Source organism: Sinohyriopsis cumingii, chromosome 14, assembly GCF_028554795.1.
Source record: "Sinohyriopsis cumingii isolate HCF-2022 chromosome 14, ASM2855479v2, whole genome shotgun sequence".
Taxonomy (NCBI): Eukaryota; Metazoa; Mollusca; class Bivalvia; order Unionida; family Unionidae; genus Sinohyriopsis; species Sinohyriopsis cumingii.
In genome coordinates, this window is record NC_142974.1 from 92,092,706 (window position 1) to 92,103,380 (window position 10,675).

The 10,675-nt window shown below is 35.2% G+C and overlaps 1 protein-coding gene across 1 annotated transcript; it reads left to right on the top strand.

The window, feature by feature from the left end:
- The first annotated feature begins 2,706 nt into the window (after nucleotides 1–2,706).
- LOC149784390 (uncharacterized) lies at nucleotides 2,707–8,707 on the top strand. Its single transcript, XM_089933262.1, has 3 exons — nucleotides 2,707–3,338; nucleotides 5,679–5,868; nucleotides 6,382–8,707. Exons 1-3 carry the CDS (start codon nucleotides 3,204–3,206, stop codon nucleotides 7,377–7,379), a joined length of 1,323 nt encoding a protein of 440 aa, XP_089789388.1. The 5' UTR covers nucleotides 2,707–3,203; the 3' UTR covers nucleotides 7,380–8,707.
- The last annotated feature ends 1,968 nt before the right edge of the window (nucleotides 8,708–10,675 follow it).

A 10,675-nucleotide genomic window follows, 5' to 3' on the forward strand; every position in this document is an offset into this window, starting at 1 on the left:
TTTAAGCAAGATTTGTCATATATTTATTGATCATATAATCAACTCTATGGTCCAATATAAGATTTTACTTTTGTTGGTTTCACAACGATTTGGTTTCACAACGATTCTAATCAAGATATGTCCATTTTTTTGTTTTTATACATGCAATTTATTCCATACGTTTGGGTAATATTGATTCCAGATTTATTCCAAAAAGATTAAAACTGACAAAGCTTGCTTAGAATCTAAGGACATTACTGATAACAGGTGGGTAATATGTCATGTTTCTATATTAATGTAGAAAGATGACAGATGTCTTCTTATCTCTATCCTTGGCATGTGTACAGTTCCATGTTTAATGATTAAAGGTGGGTATTTTCTGTCCTCTTTTCCCTACCATCTGCATGGATACAAGTCCATGTATAATTAGGACAGGTGGGTAATCTATCCTGTTTTCTCTAACCATGGTGTTTTACAGGTGGATATATTGTATATACTATTCTACATATCAATGTACTCAAGTGGAAGGTTCAAGACAAGTCCTACTGAGATGAGAGCAAACAAGACTGCTGATTTCAAAATTACCTGGTAATACTCAAGTAGATTATACAATGTCCTATATTTGGCAGTATTTACACAATAGAAGTGGCTAAAACAATCTCAACAAAAGCTTAGAAGCTTTTACTTAACAATACTTTGGTTCAAATCTTAAGTTTGATAAGCATAATCAAAAATGGGAAGAAAAAAAGATTTAAAAAAAGAAGATAACAAGTTTTAAATGTAATATACTTATCAGTTTGACTTCACAGAGGCTTTACCATATATATATATATATATATATATATATATATATATATATATATATATATATATATATATATATATATATATATATATTATTTTTGCTTAGAATCATCTCATACCTTTCTTGTTATATATATAATGTAGGGCATTGGTTTTGGTTTCATTCATGTGATATCAGCATTTATTCAGTATAATGTTAAAGGTAATCAGCCAACTGGACCACTGATATATTTTCAACATCTAAGTTAGGGTCTATTGACCACTGACCCTTTGATACCCACATCACACATCAACAGTTGTCTTCCTCAATGTTTCAAATGCAAGCCATTAGTGCAAAATTTATTGTTTGCGGTATAAACTGAAATGGTCTTATAGAAAACATTTCTTTCAGTTAGTGTGACCCAGAATTTATGACCTTTTAAATCCAAAATGTGTCTTCTCTGTTTCAAATGCAAACCACCTAAAAGGTCTGATCAAAGCTGGTGAGAAAAATAAACTCAATATATCATACAGAAACCATTTCCCTTCTTAGTCTAAGTGACCTTGGTTTCCAAGTTAAAAAGTGTGGTAATGGTAGATGGTGGACTACTGAAGTTATTTTGCAGATGCAAAATAAGGAAGTCAGATATGCTGTGCCCTGTGACTGGTGTACAAAAATGGAACAGTCAGATATGCTGTTACCTGTGACTGGTGTACAAAAAAGGAACAGTCAGATATGCTGTGGCCTGTGACTGGGGTACAAAAATGGAAAAGTCGTATACACTGTTCCCTGTGACTGTATACGAAAAAGGAATTGTCGGATATGCTGTGCCTTGTGACTGGTGTACAAAATAAGGAAGAGTTGGATATGTTGTGCTCTGTGACTTGTGTACAAAAAAGGAACAGTCAGATACACTGTGCCCTGTGACTGGTGTACAAAAATGGAACAGTCAGATACACTGTTACCTGTGACTGATGTACAAAAAAGGAACAGTCCAATATACTGTGCCCTGTGACTGGCTTACAAAAAAAGGAACAGTCAGATACGCTGTTACCTGTGACTGGTGTACAAAAAAGGAACAGTTGCATATGCTGTGCCCTGTGACTGGTGTACAAAATAAGGAACAGTTGGACATGCTGTTCCCTGTGACTGTATTCAAAAAAGAAACTGTCGGATATGCTGTGCCTTGTGACTGGTGTACAAAATAAGGAACAGTTGGGGGTGTTGTGCTCTGTGACTGGTGTACAAAAATGAAACAGTTGGATACGCTGTTACCTGTGACTGATGTACAAAAAAGGAACAGTCGGATATGCTGTGCCCATTGACTCAGGTGTATAAATAAGGAACAAGTCAGATATGCTGTGTCATGTGACTGGTGTATAAAATAAGGAACAGAAGGATACAAGAACTTGCTGAATATTAACTGGTTATTTTTTATTTCCTTTTTTCTGTCAATCAGGATTACACACACACACACACCATTTTTCCTACAGTTTAAACCCTCACATGATTAAAAATCAACAGCATTGGTATTTATATAAACTATAAAATAAATACTTTGCTGAAATAGATATCACTATGAGCGGTTGGAACTAGCAAATCTTTGCCCCAAAGCAAACAATACCCAACACTTGGATACACTAGGCTGCTAAATGCCCCAAAACAACAACACAGTTTTTCTGATAATCATATTTGCCACAATTCTAAAACCTATGGTCAGTGTATATGATAAAGACTCATTTGCCTAACTACTTCTGCATTAAGAAGCATTATTGACACATACTAGAATTGAGCTAAGCTATCAAAATACATGATTTTGTAGTAGCTGACAGGACAAGATTATCTGTTGATTAATGAGGGGTATGGTGCAATCATGTAGATATTGTAACCCAATAGCCTAACAATCTCTCACCTGTTGGTCACATGATGGTTTGTTGATTCAAATGTTGGTTAACTACCTATCAGTTTACAAGAACTATTGGGAACTGATATAATGTGACATAATCAAGTCACTGGAGCAGTAGGACTCACAATAACAGCCTGTCATCACTGGGCTATTTGTGATTTTGGCCTTCGGAAATCTCTTGCCACTTTGATATTACCATTGGACAGTAAAGAAATATAAAGAATTTAACTATTTGATTTCTGGATATCTCCTGTGCACAGCAATATGACAGGCTGAAATAGAAATACAGCTGTACAATTAAAATCAGGTGCCAAATGCAAGCAAATTCTTGCAGAACCATTTACGAGATCATATTTTGTTCAGGAAAGTGAACATTTTATTTCACCATTCTGTCAGCAGAGTACATTGATAAAAAAGTATATAAAATTACAAACACTGTTTGATGAAGTCAAGAAACAACAAAAGAAAGTCAATTCGCCAGGAAGTCTCTTTAAAAAAAATTCAAATAACTGATCAGGTATAAATCTAATCAAAATGAATTGGCAACAGAAGGAAGCAATAAAGCAACATCAAGTCCAAATGATGAATGACATCATGCCAACAGAGAAACTGTTTGCTGCATTGAATCAGAATGGGGTATTTGATAAGGACATGATTGAAATAATCAAGGTAAGCTTAATCTTAAGGTCATGTGATAAACAAGTAACCCAAGTGGGTCTGAGATCACTTACCTGGCTGACATGGACATAAAGGTCAAATACTTCAGCAATATATGCCATGTATTGTGAGTTAGTGGAATACTTTCTATAAAAATAGGTCATTAATTCTCTTGATTACTTTTAACAATTAGTCATTTTTAGATTTTTCTATGTTGCTAAAGGCTGTATCTTCTAATGTTGATGTCCATAATTCATAAATCATAGGCCCAAGATTGCTCACCTAGCTGATATATTCCTGACAGCTAACTCAACAAATCTAGGCCAGTAGAATGCTTCCTGTAGTAATTTCTTTTTTGGATATACACGTATAATAAAAGTTTTTTACTTCTAGCAACCAAACTCTGGCAGATCTGCACATTTGTACAAGCTGAAAAGACCTCAGTGCCAAAATACATACTGTTGAACCTTAATTAATAGCCATTCTTGAGAAGAAAAATATTCCAGGTTTTTACAATGCCAGTTACAATGACCTTTTTGTACCCATCTGAAAGGACTTGTTGCTGGACAGACTGGCATCATATGTATCCAATGAAAGGACTTGTTGCCAGGCAGACTGGCATTATATGTACCCATCTGAAAGGACTTTTATCCAAGCAGACTGACATTATATACCCACTGAAAAGACTTGTTGCCAGACAGACTGACATTATGTGTACCCATCTGAAAGGACTTGTTGCCAGACAGTTTGACATTATGTGTACCCATCTTAAAGGACTTGTTGCCAGACAAACTGACATTATGTGCACCCATCTGAAAGGACTTGTTGCCAGACAGACTGACATATATGTACCCATCTGAAAGGAGTTGTTGCCAGGCAGACTGGCATCATGTGTACCCATCTGAAAGGGGTTGTTGCCAGGCAGACTTGCATCATACATACCTATCTGAAAGGACTTGATACCATGATGATTAATACATGTATTAGATTACATTCGATTGATCAAGTCATAAAAATCTGCTAAAACAGTAGCCATATTCCATGCCATGATTTGTATAAATTAAAAAGACCTTGCGACAGTACACTTTGTAAAATTTTATTAAATTACGTTGAGTGCTCTGTTAGAAGCTGAAACGGTTTTCCATTTTTATGAATGATGGTCAACCACACAGCAGATCAGCATCTTTTATACAAGTTTGAAAACACTTGTTGCCACAATGATCTGTATACAAAATTTCATAGAGTTCTGTTGCATAGTTCTTGAGAGGTTGTTTGTTATGTTTGTCTCTTCTTAGTAATGGCATCCATGTATGATGACACAGGCATCATTTCTACACAATTAACAAGCCTTGTGTCTAGCATGCTCTCCAACAAACCTGATTAAATGCTCTTCTTGGATGAGGTTGTTTCAAGGTTTTTATATTTTTGTGTTGTTGGGAATTGGCTAAAATCTAAAGATGAAAATCCTTGGTTAATGAGAACCAATCAATCAATGGTAATTTATCCCTGACCAACTTTCCATATTTTCACCTGTATGTTGATCAAATGTATAAGATACAATGAGGTTAGAACATGACTGTTTACTGTTTATGCAGGTTATGGGCATATATGATGGTGTCAATAAACATCCATCTCTCTATCTCTTGGAAGTAAGATAACCCCTGTACTGAAAATTGTGTTTTTCTAACATGACTGTGGGGTTTTTTATAGTAAAAAATTATGTTTTTTGCACGACATATTGTTTCTGGCAGGTATGCTATCTCCCATATTCATTTTACATCATAACAAAAGAAAGTTTATACTAAAACATGAAAATTAAGATCCACACAAATAAACTAATTGACAACATATAAAGTCTTAAAGGTACTTCTTATAAAATTTGAATGCCGTAAGGTTCAGTGGTTGAAAATAGCATACCAGCAAGCTGACAGATACCCAACACAGAGCACATTATGTACAAAGCATGACAGATTCACATGCATTAAAAAACTCTCCTGATCTTATGGCTAGGTGTACTGTAAGAATAGACACTAACGTGTGTCCAGATGAAGAGAATAAAAGCCATGTACTATACCTACATACCCTGACATTTTCTCACAGGAAAGATAACATTTTTAATAACATCTGTGTGAATAGCATTATCTACCAGTAGATATAAATATGAATTCTAAGAAAATGTTAAATAGTTTTACCTTTTAAAATCAAATGCTCTGACAAGTATTCTGAAATTGTTTGGTTAATTAAATACATTGCCCATCAATGATTAAGAAAATCAACCTGCCCATATGAACATTACTGATTTCTCCAAAATCTAAATATGTCATAACCTTTGGTGCGTGTGTTGCTTTTTAGGCAGAGAAAACGGAAACCGACCAGGTGTCCAAGATGCTAAATATGCTGCTAAAGCGCGGCCCTTGTGCCTTTGACGGGTTCATCAGGGCAATTCAAGAGGACTACCCCTGGCTGACTACACTGCTGAACAATACAGCCAACCAAAGCATGACCATGGTCAATGCTAAAGCCTGCATTAAAACTGAGACAGGTCAGTAGACCTCAGTCAGCTAGAGTTTAAGTTTAATATTTAATTTGTACACTGCTTTGTATAAGAAATGTAATAAGGATAATTTTGACCAATTAGACCAAAAAACTGTATATTCTGTATGCCAATGTAATTAAATGTGCTTTTTCTTCACATTAGAGCTCCAAATATTGAAGGAATAATATTTTTGTGGCATTTGAATGGTGTCTAGACTCATAATGATTTTGAGAGGTGGGGTGGGAAGGAATGGACCTTCATGTATTTGAAAGCAAAATGTTAAGAAGTAAAAACAAAATCGGAAAATCTGTATGAATTCATACAGGGATGCCTAACAACCCCTGAAAGAGTTCCTCATTTAAGAACCCTAAAGTTTGTAACTTCCTTGAAGGTAAATTTGTAAATGTCCATTAATGGGATCAAACAGAATTTACCTAAAAAAAATAGTACACAAAATGACTGGTTTGCTTACACATTTTGTAATTATGTTATCTTCGCTTTCTTTTTCTCTCCATGCAGAAGCATCTTCAAGACAAACATCAGTAGAACAATCAGCATACCCTGATGTCAAAGGCAAGGTTGGGATCTTTGTGCGCAAACAGTTTGGCCAAAGCAAGAGATTAAACCATGAAGACATAAAGGCCATGGAAAAGTTTCTTGCAGACCAGTTACAACAAGAGCGAAAACATGTTCAACCTCTTCCAAATGACTGTGAATCTGCCATTAACACAATGGAGAAAGCCACCAGCCCTGAGCCTTCAGAAGTCCTACTGGCTGAATTTCAAAAAAAGCTCAATCAACTCCACAAAAAATGTGAACCTCATGTGGAACAAGTTGAAAATGAGGTAAATAATAATGTGGCTGACAAAGTATCTCCCTGTGATATTCCCAGATATGTCACTCTGGCTGTTATTGAAAATGACCTTGATATCATACTTGATAGACTTGTAGAATTAGAAAGCCATATTACCAAAATCCATGAAGTTTTGGGTGACCCTGAGAAAAAGTCTTTCACTTTAAACCTGGTGAGAGAAATAAAGCAGCAAAATAAACAGTACGAAAAAGAAATTGACCAAGAAAAGCAGAACAATGAAAACATGCTGACAGAGTTGTATAAAAATTCAACAAATATAACAAAACTGGAGAACTTGCAACAACACATGAAAAATCAGGTAGATTTAAAAAATGATGAGATCACAAGATTAAGACATGAAAAGCTACTACTTCAGCAGAAGTGTGAATCCCTTTATCAGCTAAATATGCAACATGTAGAGAAGGAGAAAACATTAGAAAACTTGAGAAAACTAGTAAAAGACCTGCAAGAATCCAAGGTGAATGGTGAAAATGCTAATTATCGACAGAAGGTAGATTTAAAAGTGTCACAGACAAAAAGAACTGGGTCAACAAGACAAAGTTCAACAGTCAATCAACAGTTTCAATACAACAGTAAAAAAGGAAGAACAAAAAGGACACCAATAATAAAAAGACAGTCACATATTAGTTCCAAAAAGCCCTGATCATCAACATGCAGTCTGACTACAAGGACTCCACACTCCAGTAGAACGACAGAGACAACTGCCAGGCTTCTAAGCGTCTCTTTGGGAATATGGTAGGGGATAAAGTAGATATAAATCTCCATGTTGTTTCCAAATGGACCTGACTTATAAGTGAGTAGCTGAGTCAACTCACAAACCTGATCACCTTATTCAGAAAACTATTCCAGGAATGAAAACGTTCCACACTACAGGTAGCACAATTTTATCTAGAAATGCAATTCAACAACTCATGAAGTACAACAAATTAATGGGCCAGGCTGCAATGCAAATTCATGACATTAGACCACCAAATGTTCCCTAAGAGCTGCATAAATTAATGAAGAGAAAGAATCAAAGGACAAAGGGCCTCTCTATGACAGTACATATTCATTGGATAAAAGAATGTCTCCCAAATATTTAACAAGTGCAGACAGCAGAGCTGATTGAAAGAAAAAGAGGAAAAACAAGGATCACTTGAAAGTTTGGAAGACAATTTATGATATTTTCCTGACACGTGTTTAAAATCTAGAAATAAAGTCCTCAAGATCTGAGTAACTATGTAAATGACGATACATTTTGGGGAAAATATCAACAACAAAACGTGACCTAGTATGAAACTCATTAAACTTATGAAGTACATGACTCAGATTTGTTATAAATCACAAAAGCACAAGCAAAGACCATTCTACAACCAAAAACCATCAGAGACCATCCTATGGTCATTGTAGAGCCAGAGACCATCCAATTTATTTGCCACAAGACAATATGACAGTAATATATTATTAGTGTGTATGAAGCATATTCAGGATTAGTTTATTGTATATTTATTTTTTACAACTAAATTATTTACATTGAAAATATTGTTTAAAAAATGTATGCTGCTTGCATGGAGAGAAATAAAATTTGTTAGGCAAAGTGTGACTGTACAAGTAATATTGACTAGCATTTTTTTGCATGTGTGTGAAAGTATGAAAAACAAAGAAATATACAGAGAGATGTTTCTTTTGCATGTGTGTGCAAGTATGAAAAACAAAGAAATATACAGAGAAATGTTTCTTTTGCATGTGTGTGCAAGTATGAAAAACAGAAATATATTGAGAAATGTTTCTTTTGCATGTGTGTGCAAGTATGAAAAACAAAAGAAATATATAGAGAAATGTTTCTTTTGCATGTGTGTGCAAGTATGAAAAACAAAGAAATATAGAGAGAAATGTTTCTTTCGCATGTGTGTGCAAGATACAACATTGATTGTGAGGGTGTGTGCTACTTATACAGACTACATTTAAGGCAGGTTAGATTAAGTCTTAAATTAAACAGAAAATTCAAGTTTTGCATAACCATGTTACATTTATTAATTTTCTCTCTGTATATTAAATACAGAAAAATGCGTGAAAATAAAATCAACACTTATTAGCATTAAGTTTATTCTGAAAGTAATGGTATTTCTTCTTTTACATTTTGCTCTAGATAACACATAAAAAAAATTCCTTACACCAAAGTAATCAACTAAATGCTCTAGACAGCACATGACACAGTTTACCTTACATCAAAGTACTCTAGTAAATGCTCTAGGTAACACATTACCTCATATTCCTTACAACAAAGTATAATAGTGGATGTTCTAGGTAGTACATGGCCCAATATTCCTTACACTAAAGTTGTTGTTGTTGTAGGGTTTAACGCCATTTTTCAGCACAAGATAGACTATACATGGCGGCCAGTATAGCTGGTGGAGGAAGAACCCTGGAAAACCCAGGGAAGAACCACCGACCCACAAGAAGCTACTGGCAGGCTTTCCCACGTACCCACGCTAGCTGAGCCTTGGACTCGAACCCACGCAGACAGAGGTGAGATGGCAGTGATCTGGAACGGTGAGCGCTTTAGACCACTCGGCCACTCGGGGCCCCCCTTACACCAAAGTATAATAGTGGATGTTCTAGGTAGTACATGACCCAATATTCCTTACACCAAAGTATAATAGTGGATGTTCTAGGTAGTACATGGCCCAATATTCCTTACAGCAAAGTAATATATTGTATACTCTAGGTCAGGGGTGGGCTAACTATGGCCCACAAGCCGCATGCGGCCTGCCAAGGGTTTTCATGCGGCCTAGGAACAAGTCATCATTCGCACTGACTCTGTTTATGTTACTCTGTTTATCAAATAAATGTGCTTCTTTTGAAGTTTAAGTTTAAGTTTTCAAATATTAACAACATATTAACAACTGAAAATTAATTAGATGTTGTTTAGAAAAACCTTTTGTTTTTGTTATTTCAAATATGAATTATTTTACTTAATAAACTATGCGGCCTGCGATAAGGTGTAAATTTGTGTATGCGGCACTTGCACTGGAATGTTTGCCCACCTCTGCTCTAGGAATGGCCCAATATTCCTTACACTAAAGTAATATACTGGATGCTCTAGGTCTTACATAGCCCAATATTCCTTATACCAAAGTATAATAGTGGATGTTCTAGGTAGTACATGGCCCAATATTCCTTACACCAAAGTATAATAGTGGATGTTCTAGGTAGTACATGGCCCAATATTCCTTACACCAAAGTATAATAGTGGATGTTCTAGGTAGTACATGGCCCAATATTCCTTACACCAAAGTAATATACTGGAAGCTCTAGGTAGTACATGGCAACATTTTCTGTACACAAAAACATGGCAAATGGCCAAACAAACATTGACTTATTTTATCAGACTCAACAGATATCCTTGAATATATTTTTTTTAAATGCAGTATGCCATGTAAGTATATTCTGCCCATGATGTTCCAGCCATGTGACACTCCAATGCATCAAACTGTCTTGAAACCTTAAATACGGGTCAATTCTCAAATTACATGAGCATGCGCGTATTTAGTTAACTAGATTTTCACCGTCATAGTAGGAAATGAAGTTTGACAGCAATAGGTGGTATATTTTCTACTAGCTTCCTTCTTTTACAGTCTCTGACCACAAAAACAAAGTTAACCTAAATGTATTGTAACTAGAACACGCTTTCTTTTGGAAAAAATTTCTGTATCATAATGCAAAGATAGACATATAGATCAACTAAAGAATATGTACACATGAAAGAAACAATGACAACTTCTTCATAAACAATAACCTATGATGCTGTTTTCTACACTTCTAGACTGGACATCTTGCTAATATTGAAACATATTTACCCATCATTTAGTGCCTACTAGATTACCTGCAGTTATCAACAGTCCTAAAGTACATTGTCAAAACCTGTCTGTAAAATACAGTTACAAGACACACAAAATT